Source organism: Cydia splendana, chromosome 14, assembly GCF_910591565.1.
Source record: "Cydia splendana chromosome 14, ilCydSple1.2, whole genome shotgun sequence".
Lineage (NCBI taxonomy): Eukaryota > Metazoa > Arthropoda > Insecta > Lepidoptera > Tortricidae > Cydia > Cydia splendana.
In genome coordinates, this window is record NC_085973.1 from 10,349,845 (window position 1) to 10,376,441 (window position 26,597).

The window sequence follows — 26,597 nt, forward strand, 5'->3', positions numbered from 1 at the left end:
GTTGAATAAGTCTGGGAAAAATTTTGTGTTTCAAAGTTTCCTTTTTTTCTTCAATTTCGCTTATCGAAAAACATTCTTGAGTACTAAATATTCGATTTTATGGATATTTTGTACGACAGACGAGTGTATTAAGACCTAATGCTTCTTGGAGAAATGTTATTTTTAATATCATTAACATTAACTGTACCTACTTATCGACTAGTAGAATAAAATAGCGAGTTTATATTTTGGAATTTTTAGCCGGTTCGATTCCCGGGCGATCCAAGCGAATTTAAAAAAATCTTTGAATGCAGTTTAAAAATAAAAGAATGTTTCCTTTAAGTATGAGCTAACTTAGGGTTTTAAGACACTTTCCTTCTGTGGCCCATTATTTTTTTCCACACTGTATGTGAAATAATATCCAATTAAGAAACAACAATTGAAATTCTAATGATATACCTACCTAGAGATCAGTAATATGCACCTACTAGACACATCACATATAGCTTCTATCCGACAAAGAGCAACCGGCCTCCCGTATTTCTAGCGAGGACCAATTGACTCACACAAATGCTACAAATAAAAAAAAACCTACCTAGAGCAAAAACCAAAACCGACCAAAAGATGCGGGTGACGTTCAAAGAACATGTTTTGTAAGCGCTTTGAATGAAAATTATTTGAAATGTAGCACCGGGATAAAATCTCTCAAATCTGCATCGTAAGAGGTTTATATTCTCACATCTACCCTTTGCATGACGAAGGCAAAGTTTTTAGCTTTGATCCTTTTATAAAGTAGACAGTTTTGGGATCAACTTCTCGCTCAGTGCAACACGATGGAAAGAGCTTTTATTCTACAAGTCAGCACACAATCGTTTGACGCTAGTACGTAAACATATAAATGATATATGTAAATAAAACGTGTGTTGTTGTCAGACAAAAGGTTCTATTAACGCTTTACTATATTCGGATTCTTGGCTATTTTGAACACATAGCCCGCCGAGAACCTGACAACTTGGAGAAACTTGTAGTTGTTGGGAAAGTAGACGGCAAGCGGCGATGTGGCAGATCTCCTGCTCGGTGGTCGGATCAGGTCTCTACCCTTACAGACCTCACAATAGCAACCGCCATGAAGAAGGCCGAGAGCAGGGTGGGATGCAAGCGATTGGTGACAGAGGTCATCGGGAAATTTCAAGACGGACACGACCTTCAGCAATGAAGAAAACGACTAGAGAGATATTCGATTATATTGGAATTTTCGAGATTAGAGCTGATTTTGAAACACTTTAAACCACAGATCAGTCAGATCACCTCAACTACTACCTAGATAGAGCATATAAGACAACTCGTGGTAACCACACAGGTCCCGTACCAATTTCGAAGCGAGGCGCACCCGCTCATTATAAGTTGCGTCCACATTTACAACCTTACGAACTACTAAACAAAGCTTAGCAATGTGATATCTGTTTAGTCTTTGTTTTAAGCAAAGGAGTTACTTAGTACAGCAGGTAAACTAGCGTGCCCCGTCCAGTAAACGTCGGCAACTGCGCTCGGGCCGCAACTTCTCTCAAATGTTTGCTCTCCGCGTAATTATGTGCTCACTTGTCAAACTTCGTTGGGCATCTATCGCGCCGGGCCCGGTGTGATCTAGTGCGAAAACAATGTTACGTAAGACTATCTCGGTATTTAGATCCAGATGTTCTTTGAGCAGAGTACAAAGTTGTTAGGAAAGGGAAGTAGTATTGTTTTAAAGGAAATAAACAACAACAAAATACATTAAAACCAAACAAACATCGTCTATGCCCAGTGTAACATAGTGCGAAAAACTAGAGACTTCTCTCGACTTGATTAATTACTTAGTAAATAATACTGCTAGAAAATATAAACAACCAAACCTAATAATTTAAATAGGTATTCTTTAAACAACCTTTAATGGGAGCCATATGTCCATTAGCACTTTTTGAGGCATCGTCTTACAAATCCTTCATTTGTTGGTCATAACATTAAGTATCAAATAGTTAAAGGGTTGAAATTATAGGTACTTTTCTATATCAAACTAGATACCTACCTTATTTATTTCCAGTTCAGTATACCCAACCCAATCGACACAATATTGACCTTCATTCCCAATAAATATTTGTGCACTAGTGAATCTTTGACCCTTTACGCCCCAGGCCCCATATGTCGTCCGCCACCTATAGACAATGCTCGTAGGAACAATACCCTCGGGCTATCCGACTCCATATATCTCGGGAAGTTTAAAGTTAGTGCCTGAGTTGAGCGCGTATCTGCGTATCTACCTATTACGATCAAGTTCCAGAACGTGCCTCCGTCGGGAATGTCTTCAGAGATTTTATTTGTTTCGTCGCGCTTAATGTGTTTCTAAATTACTCCTTCTTGGGGACATTTGTAACAGCGCTTCACGAAGGAGTAAAGAAGTAGATACCTATATGCCTAGAACCAGTTCCGAAACCACTAAATACAATCGTTTTTGCAGTTCCGTCAGATGTTTCCATATATTTTTGAGCGTTCGTTGTACCTAAATAAGATATTAAATAAGAAAACATTTAATAATAAAAACTAAGGATTGAAATTGGTATAAGTACTATATCGGGTGGAACAGAACGAAGGACTTTTACGCAAACGGGGTATTGTTTAGGCTACGTACTTTATTTTTCACTTATTAATCACGTTAATATTTCTAACCGTTTTTGAGATACAGTTTGTTAAACATTAGTTCAAAAATCTGTATGTTTCAATCCTAGCAAGTAGATCCTATAGTATGACATGACATGTGTCAATTTAAAATGTAAATAACTTTGTAGGGTTGTCACTGATATAAAAATATTTCATTTTATTGATTTTGTTTAACTTTTTAATCCAGCTTTACGATTATAAAAATTCGATTGTAGATCACTTAGATAACACTATCCTTTTAGCTTAGTCTCTAGAAATGTTCCACCCTGTATAATGCCTCATATCATTTAATCAGCCTTGGAATAACAAAAATAGTTTTTCTTTTGTAACATAAAACTTTCGTAAACAAATTTCTTCCATGCAAATAGTCACGAGTATGTTATCCTACGACTACTGAAGACAACCTTCTTGCATTCCATTTTGTGCTATCGCAGCTAATATATTTGCTTATTTTGTAGATAACCAAAGTCTTGTATTGGCACAATATTTAGAGCAAAGGAAGAAAGTATTTTGTGCACGCGTAGCCAGAATCTCGCGTCGTATTTCTAAAATATTCCGTCCTCCAATCTGAAAGCAGGAACTTTATACTGAAAGTTTGGTTATGAGTTAGTCGTTTCGCTTATTATCATACAGAATAAGAATGCTTTTGCGACGTACGGGTTGCTCGCGAAGTCATAACAAGGAATGGGACTGATAAAACCGATTAAAATACTGGTAGAATGGGCTTGTCTCACATGTTTCTACATCTACACTATCGGTAAGTAGATAGTTATATGGATGGTACGAGTAGGTATTTAGTCATCGTTTCATATTAAAGCAAAATTGTAAATTGACTTTTGATAGTCATCAATTATTTAAAGAATGCTTTTCAGATGTCCGTACCCGAAGAAGGGTGACAAACGGAACCATCAAAAATAATAATAGATTAACCACCTTATTCATAAACGCTCTACAAACCTCAATTAGCTAATAATCGTTCGTCCTTATCTGTCATTTTGAATTATAAATTTGTAAGAAAGGGATAAAACATAATTTAACTAAATCAGGCGGCGTAGCACGGTCGCGTTTTTATCCCTTGTCACCATGCCTGTCACGTTCTAACAAGTATGTAAGTGCGAAAAGGACGCGCATAGTGATAGACGATAAAAATGGAACCGTGCTGCGCCCACAGGTCCGTAAAGTGTTATGAATAAGGGGGTAAGAGTTTTGTTTTTAAACTTCCTTAGTATTGTGTGAAATAAACAGTTTAATTTATTTTTTAACAAGCTTTTAACGGCTCCTATTTCCTTGTAATGTGACAAAATCGTTAGTTTAAAATAAACGAATGTACCAAGCATCTATTGAACAACAGTAACCACCATAACATAATAACCATTCATACAATTATCTAAAGCTGTGTAATCTTTTCGAATAGGTATGGTATGAGTATTTCCCTCAGTCGTATAGGTATATTAGGTATTTACGTGTACCAACCTGCTGCATGATAAAAATACATTTTGACATGCATTTACGTGTTTTTTTATTAATGTGCCTTGTAAATGAAATGCTATTTGTAATTTAAACATATATTTTCCGCACATTACATAAAATGGATAAATTCTTAGATATCACATCCGTACGTGCGCTATTAGAACGACAATAGGGTGCTATTATGTCAAGGCTTTTTGCTTTTCAACGATTCAGTACGAGTATGCCATTTAACATACGGCACGATTCGGGAAATGACTAGATACGATATACTTTAGGAATTTATCTAGACATACCTGAACACGCACTCTAACACCTTGACAATAGAGGCTTGTTCAGATATTTGTGAGCACCTTGGCCGCTCCGGTATTTCTGATAGCGACTCTACAAGAGGTAGGACAAGTTTACTAAGTATTTTACAGTTCTATATCCATATTTTCATGGATAGAGAACTGAACCGATGAGCGTAGAGGTATTTTATTTTTAGCAATGAAATAAATCGGTGGCCACGTGGACGATGCTACGGACACAGTTGATAATTATACAAAATAAGCATTGCGATTCTGATACACTGAAGAGTTGACAATAATAATTGCCTGCAGCACATGTAGAGAAATCAAAAAATATATAGCAGGTTTCCGCACACGTTCCGCATACGTGCTTAAATTGACAAAATAAGATTTTTAATCTTTGAATTGACCTCCTGTACGACGAAGAAGCACTTTCAGAGCATATGCTTTGTAAAAAAGTGTTCTAGAAGGTCGAATCTTTTCGTCAAGAATATCCAGAAGATTTAATTATTAGACCAAAAATAGATATAATCTCCTACATATTATGTCTGCGTCTTACAACTATATGTAAGTAATTCCAGACCAGGGGTGTAATGAGCGAATGAAATGAATTTATTCTATTATAAATACGATGGCAATGTGACTCAAATGAAGAGATATTATTGTAATTAGGCGGAAACTTATACATCACACAGCGTTCTATAGAATCAAGAAAAGCCGCAAAAATGTCTCCTTTTCACAAAGGGATTGTGCCGTAGATGCCAGGAAAGCTTACCGTGAATACTGGTATTTTCATTATCCTCTGTCGTAGGAAAACTGAAACGTCAGACAACGAGAGAATTTAATTAAAAACCTTTGTTTTTTCACGATCTACTTTGCTTGCTCAGACGGCGCCGTGATAAGTAAGTCAGTCGGCTTAATTTGACTTGAATTTTCATGATAATTATTATAGGAGTTCAATCTTTATTTTTGAACCTACTTATGTACATACGAATTTAGTGACGTTATCTCACCATTTTTCCTTAATTGGAAATAATCTAGTCTAGGCCATTCATTGATGACAACACCATTAGTAAGTTTTATAAAAAAGTAATCATTATATTACTTACCAGTTACCGTAAAATGGAGTGAGTAGGGATTGCGTGGAGAGTTGTGGGTTATGAACGGGGAGAGAAGGGATGCTAGGGGGATGAGATGGTTTTTAAAGGCTACTGCTATCTAAATAATGTATTCGTATTACAAATGGAGCTCTAGTGATACTCATAAGAAAAAAAATCGATACAACAATTTTCCAAAATCACCTTTGTATGAAATCCCATCTCACCAACCCAACTACGAGGTACTACGGGGTGAAGAGGGATTTTGTGTTTATCGGTAAAGTTATGTATGAAATGGAACTACCCAAAATCACAAGAAACCTAAAATACAAACGTCCGGAACATTTATTATATATACCATTCAGTTTACATACGTAAAAATAAAATGTTATCGAGGTTTGAATGTCAGTTTTCTCCCTACTCACCCCATTTTACGGTACCTACTTATATACTTACCAGTAACTGTGATTGAGTAGATATAGGAATGGGACAAAATGAAACTCTAAAAATAGTACCTAAGTAGTTAGGTACTAAATGTGGCGAATTTTCAATCACAAATTGTTATTACTCCCAAGTCCGTAAACGCACAACATTACCACTTCCATAAATCTAGATTTATCTCCCCTTTCTCTCAAAAGGTAAATTAGCAAGAGTATTATATTACAAGAATAGACTGCAATCTGTCTTCTCTTCCTTCATGACGCCGCGGCACATGTGACAACATTATAAAACTATCAGATGTCATTTCAGCGTTATACTTTACTCTTTGGGGTAGACGAAGTGCTTAACGAGTACTTTCGGCGAGGCGTACGAGGAAGATAGGCACATTTTCCTTCTTATTGCAATGGAAGAAGGCGCAAAATTGTAAAAAAATATATAGGTATGTAATATCGACTGTACAAGTTTTCCCTTTTAATGTGTATTCATGTAACGTGAGCCGCCCCTTACTCGCAGCCAGACACATACTTTATTTTGAGAGAGTGGTACAGTATACATAAGATAATGAAATAATGAAGAACTGGATACCTGACCTACTTTTTATGTAAATTAAAATCGTGTGCATTGAAATTCTGTATAATAGGTAAAAGTCAAACATAATCGGCTTAATTTGACTTGAATTTTCATGATAATTATAGGAAATCAATCTTTATTTTTGTAAGATGTCATAACTAGCAGCAAATCAAAATTATTCCGTGGTTGGCACTATTTTTAGTTAATTTAATTTTTTAATTTATTTATTTCAAAAAATATACTTATGTTTAGGTATACAAAAGTTTCGCCAAACTGTAAACAGTTTGTTGGCGAATAGTGCGCTCTCAATTATTTTTATAAGTACTTTAGGCGTTATACCTACAGAGTACAGCACAAACTGTTATGTAACTTATGTAGTACTATTCTAAGTTTAACTTAACTCTAAATTTGTTACCATGCAAATATATCCATAATTCAACATGACCGGTTTGTAACACTACGGTCAGCATGCGTACCTACTTCACCTCACGACAACATTGACCCTGAGCCTTATTATTATGATGTTACGTTTTATTATTGTACTAGGCCGTTCTCGTGAGGTGAAATATTCACCCAAGGTTAATGCAATATTGCAATAATACAAATGAACACTAATAAATCTATACATATATACTATGGATTTATATTATCTAAAAATATTGATTTTAATCTTCTTTTATTTTAAACATCTGTTTACTCTTACTGTTTACATCTGTTTACTCTTTGAGTAGGTAATCGATTTTCATAACTATTGAAGACTGTACTGATTTTCTCGATTGTTTTTTTTAACTGATCATTAAATTTGATACCGAGTAGGAATTTAGTAGATGACTGCGTAAAGAAATCTAAGGCAGGTTAAAGCTGGTCTTAATTTTTTTTGAACTCTGGCCGCGTAGCCAACATGCCAATCGCTTACAATCCGTAGCGATCGAAACGCAACTGTCACTGTCGCACTAATATGGAAGAGTGATAGAGAGACACAAAGCGTTTCGTTGTCGAAGCGATAGCGATTGTAACCTTGGCTAGGCCGGCTGATCAGAACTTGAATTCTTTGTCCCCAGGATCCTGGTCCGAGCGATCAGCTACACGGTGCACGGGCTGATCCCGGCGTCGTGCGTGTTCGCCGACCGGTACAACCGCGAGGAAGTCGTGCGATCGCTGGGCAAGGAGGTGAACATCAATCCGCCGCTCATGCTCGGCCAACTGCCTGACACGCCCGAGGAACTGCTTAAGCTGGATCAGGTATGTGTAGTCACCACACGGGATTGTTATTCCAAGGGTTCTTGGTAAATTAGAAATACTATAGCGTAAGTATTGAACAACCAAATTAGCTAGGACTCTAAATGGCACAACAATCGCGGAGCGTGATGGTGCAATGGTATGTTCGATGATAGTCCCAAGGAGGTGAACTGAATCGCACCCATAAAGTGAAACAACAAACTTCTTTGTGATGTTGGATGACCTACAGGCCAATTCGAACGTACACCTACACTGACATCAGAATGAAATGTAAATGATGTTATTTAGTTAACGGGCATCTGTAACAGTGGCAATAGTTACTCGATGTAAGTGATTAATAATCCAAAGAGTTGAGAGGATCATATAAAATCGGTGGTCGGATAATACAAAATGGGCATCTGATATCTGATTGATAGGTATATCAGGCTGAAGCTAACGATCTCTGAGAAGTTCGAGTTGTGATAATAACTCGACATTTCTAGTCAAGACATCATTGACAGTGTAAAACAAAATAATTCAAGTCGCTGTGATTCGACTATATGGTACTGAAATACCTATTACCTAACTATTATAAAACCAGGATGGAGATAATATCTCTAAAATTACAAGATAGGATTTTCTAGCATCTGTCGGTGATTTTCCTTTGAGAGGACGTCCATTATCTCGATTCCCTATTAAATAACTAATTACTTCTCTGATTCCTACATAATTATTGTACCACACAGTTTGATTCTTATCAGACAGTAAACGCAAGTTTAAGCGAATTCATAAGAGCTGCCGTGAAACTTGCGAGATTAACTGTCAAAATTCTCTCATATACTCCACGCCAGCTTACCTGAATTAACTTCATTGAATTGAATATTATAATTCCAGCAAAATAATTGAGAAAATTATTCTAGTATGTACCTAATACTATTTAATGGGTTCCATAAAAATAACTAATTTTACTTCTTTTCATCTTACAATGGAATTTATTTAATTGTAGACTATGTTTAACGTTTCCGTCTAGTCATGCGCTCGCTCGAAGTAAGTAGCTCCTGACATTTAAACAATATCGTTCTCTGTTGAATTATTCCAGTAGGCCACACGCCAAATGCTATGCTCATACACAAGACAATGTGTTCGTTACGTTCATTTGGCGGGCCGCCTCCAATTTGCAAACTTAATTAAATACCGCACCAAAATCGTGCACTCTCGATAAACTGTAAACATCGTTTCTGCACCAACGGATTTAATTTCAACCCAGAGTAAATTTAAGGTTAGCCAGCGCTATATTGGAAGACGAAATTTCTCGGAAACAAACTAATCGCCGATTCGAATACCTGGCCATCAATAAATCGAAGTCTATAAAGGAAGCAATCTATCGGCTATACACAACGAATTCACGGCTCTCATTCAGCATTAATCCCGCGCCGAACTTGGAATAGCAGGTAAATTAGCAGTAAAACCTTTTCTCGGCGTTGCGATTGTTTTTTAGCTTCCAATTACGTATGAACGACGCCGCCGCTTACAGCCGTGAAACATTAATGAGCACCGTTAGTCGCGAGGTAGGGCGACGCCGCGCCGTCGGGCGAGTATGTCACACGCCCTGCCGGGCCTGGCCTGGGACTCGAGCGGTGACGGGAGCGGGCACACACGGGATACAGCCCTGATAAACGGGGCAACCATCCATAAGTACTTAATAATATTATAAATGCGAAAGCTCCTTCTGCCTGTCTGGTATCGTACCGCAACTAAACTGTTGTTTATTAAAGCTAGGGTTTAATACAGTTTCGCGTAATATTTATTTATGCCTTGAGTACCTCTATAATGTGTATTCAAATAAGTTTTATACATATTACGAACGGAATGTAGTACGTCCTTTTAAACAACTGAGTGATTTTCTACTTTAAAAAGCTAACGGATATACCGCTCGTCACTAAAACCAACGCTTCCTACTTACGTCTCGACTAATCACGGTAATGGACTAATGACAAGTTAGTGGCGAAACTATTTCGCTCGGAGACACGTCTGTAAACTCCGATCCTCCGCGAGATGAGGATCGCATTAAAATATTAACTCGAGCGCAAACTTTGTTTCATAAAATTACTCCGCTGATATACCATCAGGACATATGACTCGTTGACTCGTGGAACTTTAGTTACTTCCACGTTATGGAATTTCTAATAACGCTTCATGTTTCGAAATGCATAGTGGATGGTACGGTAAGAGAATAAAACGACCCATTTTATCCATGGCAATATAGCCGTTCGAGACGGTATAGGCAAGGATCGATATGTCAACGATATATTGGGTATGGTATTCGTGCTCAAAATTTGATTGCGAAAAAACTACACAGGAATTTTATTTAAGATTATTTTCACAGGTATAAAAAGCCTTCGTCGTTCACTGACTGTGTAGAATGTGTAGTAATAGGTCATAGTTTTTAGCTGCTGCTGTATTAGGTAGCTAAGATAATATAAGATCATATATGTATAAGAGAAGATTAGGTATATTGTAGTCTGCACTATTAACTGACAAGCTTATTGTAAAGACATAAGGTCCACCGATGGTCAGCCCAAAGTGTTGCTGCTCGCACTTTTATTCACTAAAACCTAAAATTGAATGTATATGGCGCAGCCTAAAAATATCCATAATGACGAACATTCCCAGCATGAGAAATGAAAACGTGATTTACATAGCAGCGAAAACACCTGCTGTTTATGTAGAAAATATGATACGCGAAATGCGTGGTTTTCTATGCAAATGCGAATAATGCAAAATGCGATGTTGAAAATGCAAAATCACGACTTTTAGCAGCTAAATAGGAAAATCGTAGGTACTTTACGTTTACGAGACAGGAAAAAGCTAAATTCGCTCTTAAATATAGCTCGCTTTTGTGTGTATTTAGTAAGTACGGCGGAGTTCGTCCGATCCAGTGGGCTGCCAATTTTCATTAGGTCTGGCCAGGGATATCATTAGGCGTATACCTAAGTGGGAACTTGGTGGGTGCGCCCCTACCCGCCCCTGCATTTCGAATGAGTATTATATATTGTTCATCAAGGAAATAATGTCGTTTTAATTAATAGAAACGCAAAGAGGATTATGTTGCAGATTCGAACTTAATTAAAATTAATTAAATTAAGACGTTATCTCGCAGATACGATACTTTACAGATAATCACAGGCCTATTCGGATTTCGAGATAATCACAAGATCTTGAGACGATTTAGAGATCTACATTAGATATCGACTAGATGTGATTTGGATATCTAAGTCATAACTTGTCGAAATCGTTCAAGAGGACCTCCAGAATCGCGGAACGTCAAATTTTACATATCTATCTTACAAATATCTTTAAATTATCCGTATCGTAACTTGTTGAAGTCTAGTAGGAATCTAATTCATTTTCCGAATCGAGCCATCAGAAAGATCGTAAATATTTTCTTTTTAGCAACCTGTATAATTGATAGTATTGATACCCATGTCATTTCGAGCTTAATGAATGTACAATCATACACCACAACAAATATTAAATCCTCCGCTTCACGTTCTACTCTACTTACCTCTTCTCTAATTATTTAATTAGTTGTAGGGTTAATTCGAGAAATATGTGGCGAATATGTAGTGGCGGCGCGTATAGATTGTTCGTAGGCAAGCCGTAGCTAAGCTTGCCCTTCCTTTTCTTCATAAGTTTAAAGAAAATGGCCCAAGAGCCTGAATATCAGACAAGCCGATGGGAATCGAGTTGTATGGACGCTCCGCCACTGCTACATAGTGATATAACGGAAAAATAATGTAAAGAGGCCCACAGATTACCAGTTCGCCGAACGATATCAGCCTGTCAGTTAAACTCAAAAGGTGACAGTTCCGAACAACTGTCAGGCTGATATCGTCCGGCGAACAGGTCTGATGAACGAATCTGTGGGCTTCTTTTCTTAACTTGCTTAAGTCGAATCCATATTATAATTCCGCGGACTACATATATTGACACACAAAATCATATATAAAATAGTAAAAAAAAGTGTACCTATGTGTCGATAAATACATACCGGGTGTGGCCTGTAACACGAGCAAATAATTAAATTAAAACATAGATTGTACTCCTCAAACGATGACACTTTTGTTCAACAACTTTTTCATACAAAAAAAATAAATATTATCTTCAATTGATGCTATCCACGCCATATCATGGTGGTTGACGTTGCTTGTCACGCCTTAAACATAACAATATTCGCAATACATTGCGTCTTAGAATAAACTTGTGTATTAAAAATCAAACCACAAGTTATTTTTAAAAGTTGCTTAACAAATGTTGGTCAGTATGAGGAGTACAGCCTACAGTTAAATTTTTTGCTCGTATTACAGGCCACACCCGGTATATTATGTCGATAAGTATGATGTTATTGATGTTGCACTAACACTGATGAATATTACAGGAAAGAGGTAAACTTTTTCATTTATCTTCTTTTTTCAAATCTTTCATACTAGCTGTCCGCGACATCTGTGTAAGATGATGATGATTAATAAAAACTATCCTATATCCTTACTCGGGTATTTCCATACCACATTTCTTTTAAATGGTTCAATGGTTTTAGCGTGAAGAGGTAACAGACAAACAGACTTACTTTGACATTTAATAATATTAGGTTGTAAGGATATTTAATTACACAAACGGGTCTACCGCGATCTAATTTCATTGTTTTTACCTTAAATTCCGACGTTTTGATTTGTGTAATTAAATATGTGTACAAAACGCGAGAGTTTAAGAAGAGTCGTGGAATGTATTGGGCCCCATACAATCCACGACTCTTCTCTTTCCGCACAGACTCTAACCCAATGTTTTTGTAGAAAAACTCAGACAATTTCTTATTGCGAGTCATCTGAAGATTCCTAAGTCATAGATTTTATTTATTTTTATTCCTAAGATGATTGGCGTCTCATATTTCGCCTTTCCACATATTATATTATTAAATGGTAAAGTAATGACTCTAATCCATTAAGACGACACGAGGCACATGATATGTGGCACATATCCTTGTCACATTACTTCATAAAGAGATATTTAACCGAAATTCGATGTGATAGTGTAAACAAAGTAACCTATCTAAATAAGTTAGTTGAGGGAATGCCGAAACTATGAGAAATATTATGTATAATTAGGTACTAATATATAATTAGAATTTGCTGATTCGTTGGTAGATTATCAGAACAGGCACGTTAAGTTTAAAATAGACACCTAATAAGCGCCACTTGCACCATCCCACTAACCCGGGGTTAACCGGTTAAACCGTTAACCCAGTGTCAAATTGTGCTGGTAACCATGGTAACTCCAGGTTTACCAGGTTAACCCCGGGTTAGTGGAATGGTGCAAGTGGCCCTAAGTAAAACTACTTCTTTCTGGCTCCTTATCAAATAATAAATGGCGACTTTTTGATTTATATGTTAGGTAATTGTCAATCTTAAGTAAATTCATATATTTTACCCGGTTTCCATACACGTTATGAAAGAATTTGTTGAATTTTTTTGAATGCCTGTTATTCTTGTCTTTAAGGTGCCGTAGGTTCAGAGAGCGGAATTTTGGAAATAACGTACCGCTTTTTTATATTACAATACGGTTGCCAAAAAACAAATTAGAAATGTTGAGGAATTTCTCCAGTGATTTCATTGATTCGAATCCTGATTTTTTGGCTTTCAGTCTACATATATAAAAATATCACGCAGTTTAAAGAATTCGATCAAATTATGCACAAACCTAAAAATATGAAAATAGCTTCTAAAAATGCACAATTTTACTTAATTTTTTTGTTAAAATTTACAACAAATTAAAACTCAATAACATGATATCCGCGGTCCCGAGCACGCACAGACCGCACAGTATCCATCTCGCTTACGCTCAGTGAGAGTGAGTGGCCTTAAAACCACACGGGAAACTTCTCCATACTCCATCCTCTCCTCAATTTGATTTCTTGCCCCGCCGTCTTACAGCATAATATGGCCCACTGATTAACAGTCCGCCGGATGGTATCTGCCTGTCAGTTGTTCGGAACTGTCAACGTTTTGTTCTAACTGACAGGCCGATTCCGTCCGGCGGACTGTTAATCAGTGGGCCCCTTTAGACATTGAAGCATTTTTTGTTGTCAAAGAATTTCATAGATATAACCTGCTGTACAGCTAAATGTCTGTTCTAATTTCCGTGGGCCCTCCTCAGTCGCGCTCTACATCGTTATTGACAGGTCTCCCGCTCGCCGACACGTGTTTCCTTTCCTGTGACGTAGTGTGTACCTACTTATATATTATGTCCTTTGTAACAGCTAGCCACCCCTCACCTATCTGAAAAGGAAGGTACGTTGTGATATTTATTTACAACGTACCTATCCTTTAAATCGATTGAACATATGGTGTTATGATTCGATAAAGATACTAAATTAATGTACATAAATGAATTATTTGAGAGTAAAATCACTAATCAAAGTAACCAGTGAGAACTGTTAATATTAATACATATTCCTTTATAAATAGACTATTAAAACTCAACTGATGTTTAAGATTTGGGAAGGCGGGTCGCATATAAAAGCCCTTGATATCTATGCGGCTATGTACTCTCACTACTCAGGTTGTTAAATCTTACTTCATTAAAAGTTAACTGCGACGCACGCAAAGCTAATTTATTTTCGAGTGGCTTCAAATTGTCGCCGAATTATTAAAAACGCCAGACCGGTAATACACGCGTAAGACCGGTGACGAGTTGACGACCTGTCTCTCTTCATTTCTCTTTTCCCAGGAGTTTACCTTTCTTCGCATTCTTATGAATTTACAATATCAACGAAACAAGAAAACTGTCTAAGTCGCTCTGTATGTCAACTAGTTACTAATTCTGAGAACAAACATTTGAAGTCGCCGTGAGAAACTTGGAATTTCCCGAAGGTTGCGAACTCTTTTTGTAAATTATAAATACGGTGTCGACGTCGACGCGATTCCGTTGTCAGGACCGATTAAGTTTTTATATCATTGTTCGTCCTACAGCTAGGGTAACCTGCAGTACCTACCATTACATTTTAGTACAGACGCAGCGCAGCTTTATTAGATAGCAGTACGGCCATAAACCTGGCTTCTTATCAGGCGAAATGTCTGTCTACTGTTGTTTTCTAAGTAACGTCCGAAACATAATATGTGATCTTTACTTAGTCTCGACTTTATGTGTCTGTCTTATGCGGGCTGTACACAGTCGTCGAGAAACCCCGAGACAGACCAAGAACGAGTGTGTATAGTTGATTTTTTTTAAGCTGACCGTTTAGAACGATGAGCTCTCATAGTCTTAAACGGTCAGTTTAAAAAAATTCAACTATGCGAGTACACTGCTGCATTCTCGTCTCGCGCTTCTCCGATTGGATCGGAGCGGCGGACCCGTCGAGAGACTTTTGCCGAGAGGCTCCCGACGAGTGTGTAGGTACACTGTACAGGCGACAATAAAAAAGGTACTTCATTGTCGTTTGTAATTACGAGTAAAGCGATATGACACAAATTATGTAATTAGAAATTACCCTTATTAAAATGAGTAGCTAGATCAGTGCCCCAAACGCGTTAGTTCCGCGTAGCATTATTCCCGGTCGCATTTTTCCCCACACGAATTTCTACCCATACCCTTTTTTGTCATTCGCTCGTTTCTCTATTCTCAAATTATCGCAACTTTTTTATTTCTTACGCTATAATTTTCTTATAATTAATACTTTCCAAGTCGTTTTTTTTCGAATTCTTTTTATTTCTTAGGCGATAATATTACCATGTGGTCCCACCGCACTGTTTCTTTTCAAAAAATATTTAGTTCACAACTTAGCTACATGGCTTATTTCTGGGCGGTTTGCCCTTCGGGCATCTGAAGCTACCTAACGAACCTAACCGCGGGGAGCGGGGCTCCGTCTAGCTAAGTTGTAACTAAATGTTTTTTGAAAAGAAACAGTGCGGTGGGGCCATGGTAATATTATCGCCTAAGAAATAAAAAGAATGCGAATAAAACGACTTGGAAAGTATTAATTATGAGAAAATTTTAACCTAAAAAATAAAAATGTTGCGATAATTTGAGAATAGAGAAACAAGCGAATGGGTAGAAATTCGGGTGGGGGAAAATGCGACCGGGAATAATGCTACGCGGAACTAACGCGTTTGGGGCACTGATCTCTCTATACTACTCAATAACAGTAATATTAACCTTAAGCAATCCTCACCCTAGACAAAAGATTTAAGAAAATTCTTTATTTTTACTATGCTGCACCAAAATTGCTGGAAAATTAACGATCACTGTTAATAACTATATAAATTGGGAATCCAAACTAGTTTCAATATTCCAGTTCGTTCATCCATTTTGCAGTGTTCGGGCCATTATGTTAATATAGCTAGTACTAATTGAAACAGGCAGGTCGCCTTTCGGCAGCGGTGGAAAGAGTGGAATACCGTGTCGTGCCAATTTAGATATTATTTCAAGCTGTCAAATTGCTCACTCCGGCTAACTTAGTAGTCTTAATACTCACTCCACAGTAGGAATAGATCGTCCAATTTAAACATTGAATGATGATTCTAAGGAAGGAAGTTTCATAAATATTTTTTTGATATGAAACCATGATGTACCGTATTGACTTAAAAATATGAAATAAATTACGTTGTCAGTAGGTAGGTACTTTGTTTCATGTTTTCCTTTGAAAACGATTAATCATATTATTACCTACTTAATACATACATACATTTAAGTAAGCTGCGTAAAAAAAATAGAATTATTGTTTAATCGACCATTCTCGTCTTTATAAATTACTAATTTCAAAGATTTATAAAGACTTTGTGTAAACTTCATGTCATAGCTACATTATTAGTTATTTACGATACAAGTTCGAAATAGAAAATGCGAATTACCTATTCGCACGTGTATCGTACAAGGTTTTACAGTAGGTACCTACATATGACCCTTTACCTCGACGTAGTTACGTAATGTGCTTATTATAGCACCTGGTGTCGTAATAGGCTTTTTTTTGTTTATTCAAGGAGTCATATTACAATGCACTTATGAACGTCAAATAAAGCTATACCGGCTCCAACCCTACGCCTCTGCCTCGAGAAGATTTAAAACCCCCTTCAATTGGAGGAGGGTGTCCCAATATGGGACCGACAACAAAAATTGTTAATGTAGCACCAGATGTACTGTAAAATATGATTATTAACCAGTACCTACTGCCAGTTATTCATATTTCTAAATATTCAATTATTTTCCTTAGGCGTTGAGTTAGGTAATATTACTGTGTACTGAGATGGAAAAGATAATGAGCAGCATCTCCCAAGTGGCTTATACTCGTACGATGGTAATATTTTTGATAGCTGGAGCCGAGATAGATTGCTTCCTCATTCCTTAATCCTCCGATAAGTTGCATGCCATAACCTTACTCCGTATATTGTCTTGTAATAAGCTAACTTAATAATGCTTCTAGATCAATATACAATATTTGGAAGGTGAAATAGGGTGAAAGACTATGAATACGTTATTTTAAATTGTTTTGCATAAAACCCTCGGAGAGGAAAACCCAGAAAGGGTTCTATAGTTACAATAAAGTAGGTATTCGATATCGAAATTGGATTGTATAGTCCTATTGTTTTTATAAATTTAAATGAAAAAGATTGATTTCGTGATAAATAAACAATACTATAGCTGGTCAAGCAGATCTTGTCAGTAGTAAAATGCGGCAAATTTGAAAAATGTAGGCGCGAAGGGATATCGTCCCATAGAAAATTTGAATTTCGCGCCTTTTTTTACTGACAAGATTTGCTTGACCAGCTATAGATGGAAATTTCCATATAAAGTAACCCGGTTTCATCGATGGTATACCTAGTGTATTAAATTAGGTGTACCTATATTTAGTTGTTTTTAAATAATAAATTGGAAACTAAGAACCTTCTAATACATGAACACTCTTTATTAATTTAACCATTAATTATTCTATAAAATATATTTTTTATTACCTATTTGATTTTAAAGATAATTGAATTATTTTACATAACGCCTTTTTATTCCAGGTATTTATAAAGTCGGAGCTCAAAGTGGGCGTGATATTCGTCAAGGAAAACCAATATAGCGAAGAAGACATTCTGGACAATAATGAAAATTCGCCAATGTTTGAAGAGTTCTTACAAGTGCTCGGGGAAAAAGTGCGGCTAAAAGGTCTTTACAATTCCATTAATCTTTGTATTTATTATCTATAGGCTAAGAAGGGCAAATATTGACATTACTTGACGACGTAGTGACCCTGACGGGACCTGACTAAGCTAGAGGGCCGCGTGTGAACCCCGATAAGGACAACAATTTTGAATTTCTTTGTACTTGTTTTAATATTCGATAGCTTAATAAAAAAGGAACCTCAAGCTATGGTTTTAGGAAGCTATATAACTATACCTAATCGTGTTATCTTTCATGAGGTTAATTTTTATTATGGCTATAAGTACTTATTATTGAAATCCTACTACCACTAACCTCCATATTATTTCAGGTTTCGACAAATACAAGGGCGGTTTAGACACCGTCCACGACCTAACGGGCCTGTACTCAGTATACACGAACTGGCGAGGTATTGAGATCATGTTCCACGTATCGACGTTGTTGCCATACGAACGCCACGACCCTCAGAAGCTTCAGAGGAAGAGGCACATAGGGAACGATATTGTGTGCGTCGTATTCCTCGAAGCGGACAACACTGCCTTCTCACCGGCTTGCATTAAAAGCCATTTCTTACATACGTTTATTTTAGGTAAGTTTAAAATCCTAACCGGACAATATAGGTAGTAGGTCAGGGAGGGAACATTGGCTCGGTAGAAAAAAGCCGGGTACAGTGGCTCACTTAACCTAATTTCACACGAGAGAGGCGATGTTTGGGCGACTGAGCCACTGTTCAAGCTGAGCCATTGTTTCCGCCTTCACCCCACTCATGAATGATGTGACGTAAACATAGTGTTTTATAATTTTATTCTCTACATCCCATTTTAGACCTTTACATCATTTCGGAGTGAAGAATCAAACATTATATCCATTATATTTCGGTCGGGCCTGGCTATTGGATGTTAGTCAAATATATCATCAAATGTAACCTTCCTCAGATCTACTCTGATATATTCCGATTCAGCATTTTGTTGTCTTGTTTATCGCTATGTGACGTATTAAGTCTATCGAGTTATTAGTACCTACATTAAATAAACTTAAAAGCAATATCAAACGGTTCACTATTTATAAAACTTTCTATCAAAAGTGACCTCTTTATATTGCTCTAGAGTGTAGTCAATGAAACTTTATCGTACCTAAGAGCATTATAAACTTCGATAGATTTAATGGGTAGGTATCGGAGATCGCTACACGCTTTGTTCGCGGTTCGAAACAAGAACGCTTGAGATTTAAGCTAGATAATTAGATAAACAAGATTTTCGATTAAATTTAATAGTACCTATCGTTTACTTGATAAAATTTTAAATGGTTTGAAAGTATACATTGCCTCGTATCGATGTAAAAGACACGTACGTGACGACTACACAGTCGCTTTGGGGAATATAATTATGATAACGATTTGTCTGCCGTTGTTGCCGCGGTATATACTTTCTCCTGCAGTCAGAAAACTGTCCATAAAATAAGGGCCAATATCTTGTCTCCCTGTTATATTACAGACAGGCAGATTTACTTGCCCTGTAGAAGCAAGGTGCTGCCTGAAATATGTAACTTATTTTTAGAGCGTTTCTTTAATTTTTTGCCGTAACCTTTTTGCCACTTTTGTGTTATTTCTAGTCAGGATCGCGAGCCCTTTTCATCCTTATGGGAGAAATAAAGTGTCCTAAAATTTCCATACATTTTTCAAACTTTCCTTTTTGTTACCGCCATACTAAGTATATGGGGACATGGTAACACAATAGGAAAAAAACTCTGGGACATTTTTTTATCCCATAAGGATCGAAAGAGCTCGACGTGATTCTGAGTAGAAATAACACAAAAGTGGTAAAAAAGGTCACAATATATAAAAATGGTAAAAAATAAAAGAAACGCTCTTTAAACACTTATCCCCTTAATCATCAACGTGCTACAAGCCTAGAACGTCCTTTAGCTACGCAGGGTGCAGCGCAAGGACGTTCCATACTTTACAAAATCTGCTCTACGCTGCGCTGCGTAAGCTGCGTCGCCTGCGTCTCAGCATACGCTTAGCCTAATAATTTATCCCTTTCAAGTCAAAAAGTCATATTAAGACAAACGATTATTAGCTAATTGAGACATGTATCGCTTTTATTAATACGGGATTTACTCTACGATTAATCGAATGAATGTAGGTATTAAAGTATGTTGTTAGTAAGTATGGATTATTATTTACAGTACGCGTATCGGCACGGATAAAACGGCGGCCGACCAGGTACGAAGTGTCGGTTGTCACTCGGGACGAGGTTGGTGCATACAAACCCTACCTTTGGGAGCAGAGTGTGTTTGACAAAGGGCCCATGTTCAGGTAATTACCGCTACATAGTGATAGTGATACTCTTCGGTAAATGTAATACTTATATGGTGCGACGTTGCGGTGCATATTGCTTTATACTCTTTAGGCGATTTTGTACCATTTGGAGTTGAAACTCTAGGTCCATGGGGTCCCAACGCGCACAAGTTTTTCGCAGAAATCGCGAAGCGTCTGGTTGACGTAACTGGGGACCGAAGAGCTGGCGGCTACCTCGCACAACGTATCAGCATTGCGATACAGCGAGGAAATGCCGCCAGTATCCTTGATACAATGCCTCAAGGGCCTATTTTAGATCTAAGCTAGTTTTTAATTTCGTTTATGAAAATGAAATGAAAATATTTTATTTTCAGGCAACTATTGGCCCATAGATAAATAACTTAAAACTAGCATACATATTATTATAAAAACCTTACAAGCTAAAAATGATTTCGGCGACAAATAATTTCGTTTAGTAATACCACTGTATTATATCTTGTTTGTAAATAAATGATTTAAATAATTACCTCTATACATAGACATATTAGACATTGTTATTAAATGTTGGATTATATCTTACAGAGAATGGCTTCTCACGAAAATAGTAAACGGAGAAAGAGCGTCATATTCCGCCCCGAAATTCGCGAGGATGCAAGAAAGAACGCGGAGTCAAATGCTCGAAGACATCGTAGCTAACTTGCAGAATCACGCCGAGACAGGACAGATACCTAAACCATATAGGAGAGGTGCGTTATCAATATTATCATCAATTCATCATGATCATTTTTATCTCATCATGCCACCCCTACTACTGGCTAGACCACGTCTTTCGCGACATCGACCACCGCGGGCTGTGGGCGCACACGGCCCGGGCGGCCCCTCCAGCCCCGCCAGCCGTATTGCGTTTATGAATAAGGGGTTTGCTCTACGATTAATCGAATGCCGTAGGCTTTTTCTACACTAGTATGATTCCTATCGCAATTGGTCTGCACTTATTTTAGGTACAATTTGCCTTATGATTCGAATTCGAACGAGTTACCTAGTTCGTGCGTTGCCCTTATCCAGTATTCTCGCTATGTACGACTATCTTGACGAGTAGGTACACGGATATGATTGTTTTATTTGTCTACATAACAGCGTAATAATGACAGTGTCCGTATTTTCAATCGCGTAGTGTTAATAAGTTTTTGGCAATAATTTAATTTTTGCTGACTGTACTTTTCTTACGACAGACAACTCATCATCAACTCATCGAGACAATTCTAAAAACCCCTAACACAATTAGGTTGCGTTGTTTCATCACAGAGTTCCTATGGCGACCTCCTGTCTCCATCATCAGATCAGCTCGATGGTGCCATAATATTGCATTGTCATCCGATTTATACATGCATGCAAAATTTCAGCTCAATCGGAAACCGGGAAGTGGATCAAATTTAACTTGCAAGATTTGATTACAGACAACACACGGGGACAGGTGAAAGTAAATAAAAGCTTGTAAAAAGTGACACATATTCTTTCACGTGAATATTAATAGGTACGCCTGCAGGTCGTTGGTCTATCTTGTTAACGTCCATCGCAGAGACAATCACCTTTATTCCCTATGAAGCATCGGTTTACCTATGCTTTAATCTAAGATTTGGTCGACGGTTTAATCTGCAGGATCAAAACTTGTGAGTTCACTTCAGGTCACTCTGAACTAATAACCTTTGATGGTTTCTCATAATAGTAATTATATCAACTCCTAACCAGTTTGCTAACTTCCATAGGTAGGTACCGTCGGGTAGATATCGTCGGCGAAGTACCATGAACTCCTAACTATGTTTACCAAATTAATAAAAATGCGTATTACTAAAAAAAAATGTTAGTTAGGAGTTCATGGTACTTCGCCGTCGCTATGTAGTTTCAAACTAAGTAGGAATATTAGTAGGACTCTAAGTACATATGTATATTAATACGTTTTTGGGTGGTACGTTGGACATAGAATAGAATATGTTTATTGCTCACATATTGATCTTTAGAAGCAATTAATTGTTATCGAAATCCGTGTAATCCAATCTTACTTGATATACACGACGATTCAAAACCATATTTTCCGATAAAAGTAATCACCATGAATAAAATTTTAAAATAGAAACTTGAGTTAAATAAGTACTACTAATACCGTTGTTTGGTGTTGCTCAGAGAATATATCAAAAAGATAACTTTGTTGTATCGTGATATCAAATATTTTCAGAGACGATTTTAATTCCACCCTGTGTTGAACATTCTCTCTTATTTGTTGAACATTCTCATATTGCTATTTGTTCATATTAAATTGTCTTTCACCTATTAGTGTCAGATGCTTTCGCATTTTCTCAAAGATTATCTGGAAGGGACTTTTAGGGATAAGTTCGCCTTTGTACCTACATAATTTTTTATTTTTGTTTTGTTTTGTCCGTTTTATGTAAACCTGCACGAATATATTATGATGGTCGTTTTTGTCTACGTGACATCGTGATAAAACGGTATCCGTCACTTTCTATCCCGCGGTGTTAATAAGTGACAGTTATTTTATTTTATCACGTGGATAAACGTGGATAAAGCCATCCATAATACGCCTGCTGTTTATGTGCAATAAAGTGACATACGTACAGACATACTTTCTCTAGTATATCTAGTATCTAGTACCCGCACATTGATACATCGTTCGTAAAACATAATTCAAGTGATGATACACGCTAATAACCTTGATAAATAGTAACGAGTAACAATAGTTTCTTAAAAAATCTGATAGCCATTCAATCTCCTAAACAGCAAAAGATTTATTATATTTCTCATTATCTTTTCAGGTTCATGGCGCCCTATCGGACATATGAGGCCGTCATCCCCTCTCCTCGACTCTGTGCGCGATCAGTTTGAGGACTACGACCAGCTCGCAAAGGATTTCACGAGGGTATTCCTCAACAATGAGTTGAACGTGGCTACCAACGCGCAGCTATTTGACGTCGTGTTTCTCGTGGGACAGTCCAAACAGAAGACCAAGTTTATTGGAGTGAGGGCAATATTGGGGGTTAGGAGTAGGTGAGTTTAATTGCTATTTGTATCTTTCTGAACAACACTGAGAGAAAAATCATCACCAGGAATTAAAAAACAGTTCTGTACTGGGGGGAAAAAGGAAGTTTAGTAATAATTATGGACGTTTCACTATTGCTGTAGTTTATTTATTTCTACAAACAGCTCAGTAATCCTAAATCTAATTTCAACAAACAGATAATTGAAATTGCAAGAACTAATAGAAATTGCAAAAGCCAATTTGTTCATATTAGTTGACTCTCCTTGTCCCCGGATTAAGTTTATTTTTGTAATTCTATGTGTGTTTTTGTTATCCTTTTCTCTCAGCGAAACGAGCCACCAACGCATAGTTGTTAAACGGTGTGTTCTTCGCGGGGCGGTCCAAGCAGAAGTTTGCTGAATTTTTATTTATTGTGTGGCGATTACAATACACTGTACCTACTACAGTCATTACTTGAAATAGTTGGTAGGAGTGAGAGCGATATGGGGATTAGGTTTAGCATAGGTGGCTTCCATCTTCCAACAAACCGTAATCATAAAGTTTTTGTATTATACAATGTATTGTATAATTTTCAGAGTATTCCAAGAGATGTTGTACGGCATCCAGACCGGGTTCGGGTCGCCGCAGGTGCCTGTAGCGGAGCTGCTGGCGCGGCCAGCGCCCACGCTACTGTCGCCCACGCCGGCGCGCCAGAAGAGCAGCAACTTCCTGCAGGTGCCCGACATCGAGTCTCCAAGGTCAGTAGGTTGTCCATCAGTCCAGGCTCGGGTCCCACAGGACCGGTGGCAAAACTGCTGGTGCGGCCAGTACCCACGCTGCTGTCGCCCACGCCGGCACGCCAGAAGAGCAGCAACTTCCTGCAGGTGCCCGACATCGAGTCTCCAAGGTCAGTAAGTTGTCCATCAGCCCAGGCTCGGGTCCCACAGGCAAAGGTGGCAAAACTGCTGGTGCGGCCAGTACCCACGCTACTGTCGCCCACGCCGGCGCGCCAGAAGAGCAGCAACTTCCTGCAGGTGCCCGACATCGAGTCTCCAAGGTCAGTAGGTTGTCCATCAGCCCAGGCTCGGGTCCCACAGGCAAAGGTGGCAAAACTGCTGGTGCGGCCAGTACCCACGCTGCTGTCGCCCACGCCGGCACGCCAGAAGAGCAGCAACTTCCTGCAGGTGCCCGACATCGAGTCACCAAGGTTGGTTTCAGGTGGCCCTCTCACACCGATGATGTACCACTCTTCTTTCTCAGGCTCTGTCCAGTTGTGGGGTGTTCTTTTTTACGTGCCTGCATCGGAGGGACGAGTTAACTCCTACAGTCCCGCATGATGGAATAGGACATAGTTCAATAAAACTCACGATCATATTTAATTTGATTAATTTCAGACCAAAAAGCGTACCCAGTTCTCCCATGGTGAAGCGAGCTTTCTCCCGACTGGGCACGATCACGGCCGGCTGGGGCCGCTCCATACGCAAGCAGCACTCGCAGCTCAATGCTGACGACAAGAAGAAGTGGGCCAGCTCGCAAGACTGCTCTAGTTAGTATTAGTACCTATTCCAATCCTCCTGATCAGAGAATCATGAGTATGCACGCAGAACCAGTACTACAGTAGGTAACAGAGGTGCACTCAAAAAACAAAAAAACAAAAGGGTACGCGAGACTTGCGATTTTGTTCTGACTCAGCATACTATATAACCTTGAGCCAATCATCAAACTTAATCAGTGATGCCAACAGAAAGGAAAATATATAAAGTAAAAAGTCAGAACATATTTATCTAAAATCCCCAAAGTTACTTTTTGCTCAACATTGACTTACAACAGATGTTGCCTGTAATTTTTAAATAGCAAATATTTAACACTGTGTAGAGTATATGTTTTTAGTTATTCGAAAAGGAGTTGGATCTTATTTTCGCCTCTTTCACTTCTCATAATTTATTTATTTATAATTTTCAGATAAAGAAGGCAAAGATAAAGACAAGGACAAAAATGCGGCGTTAGCAGTACCGAGACTATCGGTGTGCGCCGACGCCCAGAAAGTGGACCGCGCCAAACTTGCACAGACTGAGGTAAGACAGAGTTGTTTTTATTTTACCTCACTGCCTCAAATCAAAAAGGCTGGTTTTATTTTAACAATCTATACAAATATATGTATATATGTATTTTAATTGAATTGATTTAGAATCGGACCAAGCTAACTCTGCATCGCATTTGCAACGACAAAGTGTGGCCATGCCATCATTATCTAATGTCAAATTTCTATGAAAATATGACTCTTATAACGACACTACCTCATTTCGTTCTATTCAAATCGGTGCAAAGTTAGATTAGACGGACTCTAGTAGAACAGCTCAATACAACTCGTAATAATTATATCACTTTGACTGTTCGACCTCAAAGTTCTTGTATTGCATACACAAGAAATTTTATAGGTGCCACCTTAACCCAGGCTGATCGCGTAAAGGTTCAGCCGCAAATTTTGAAGACGCAGGGTCAATTCCTGTCTTAGGCACTGCAGGCTTTGGTCATTTTTTTCCGTATATCTATACAGTTTGTTTGTAAGTGATACGTGAACTGCGTTTTATACGGAGCACTAAAAACTATAGGTACTCGTCCCTTTTTTGGGGCTTTAATACTGGCATAAGGAAAAAATAGTATGATTCTCACTGCTAACACTCCCCCTGATAAACGACTCTTATCAAACTATATTTCAATATATAATTTTGCGACGTGTCCTTTCAGTTTTCTATAATCGAGTTCGACCCGGAAACATTCCGCATCCTGCTAGACTACCTGCATACGGGCAGCTGTCCGCTGACCTGCGCCTCCATCCCGGGGCTGATCTGCGCCGCCGAGCACTACGACCTGCCCGAGCTACTGCAGGCCTGCTTCCACCACGCCAAGCAGTTCCTCAGGATAGAAGTGGTGAGTTAGTGATGCTAGACCATATAAATACGGTTCGCTGATCTGCTCCATCCCGGGGCTCAACTGAGCACTACGACTTGCCCGAGCTGCTGCAGGCCTGCTTCTACCACGCCAAGCAGTTCCTCAGGATAGAAGTGGTGAGTTACAGTGATGCTGTACTGCATACACACGGACTCACCTGCTTCATCCCGGGGCTCATCTGAGCACTACGACCTGCCCGAGCTGCTACAGGCCTGCTTCCACCACGCCAAGTAGAGTTCCTCAGGACAGAAGTGGTGAGTTGCAGTTGCATAATAATACACGCCCGAAACTTGAACTGGGAATGCAATGGCTCGTGATAACTATTAACACTGCTCTCATTCTCGGTATATAAGCTTTCCTGATGA

General features: G+C 38.2%; 1 protein-coding gene across 1 annotated transcript in view; it reads left to right on the forward strand.

Moving 5' to 3' along the window:
• LOC134796789 (uncharacterized) overlaps nt 1-26,597 on the forward strand; it is a 285,519-nt gene that overhangs the window by 256,785 nt on the left and 2,137 nt on the right. Inside the window, exons 10-19 of the mRNA XM_063769010.1 lie at nt 7,600-7,780; nt 17,812-17,956; nt 18,282-18,539; nt 20,138-20,267; nt 20,832-20,995; nt 23,078-23,309; nt 23,877-24,038; nt 24,675-24,826; nt 25,243-25,355; nt 26,029-26,211. Of these exons, the coding sequence (XP_063625080.1) occupies nt 7,600-7,780; nt 17,812-17,956; nt 18,282-18,539; nt 20,138-20,267; nt 20,832-20,995; nt 23,078-23,309; nt 23,877-24,038; nt 24,675-24,826; nt 25,243-25,355; nt 26,029-26,211 (1,720 nt within the window). The remainder of the gene's footprint in view (nt 1-7,599; nt 7,781-17,811; nt 17,957-18,281; nt 18,540-20,137; nt 20,268-20,831; nt 20,996-23,077; nt 23,310-23,876; nt 24,039-24,674; nt 24,827-25,242; nt 25,356-26,028; nt 26,212-26,597) is intronic.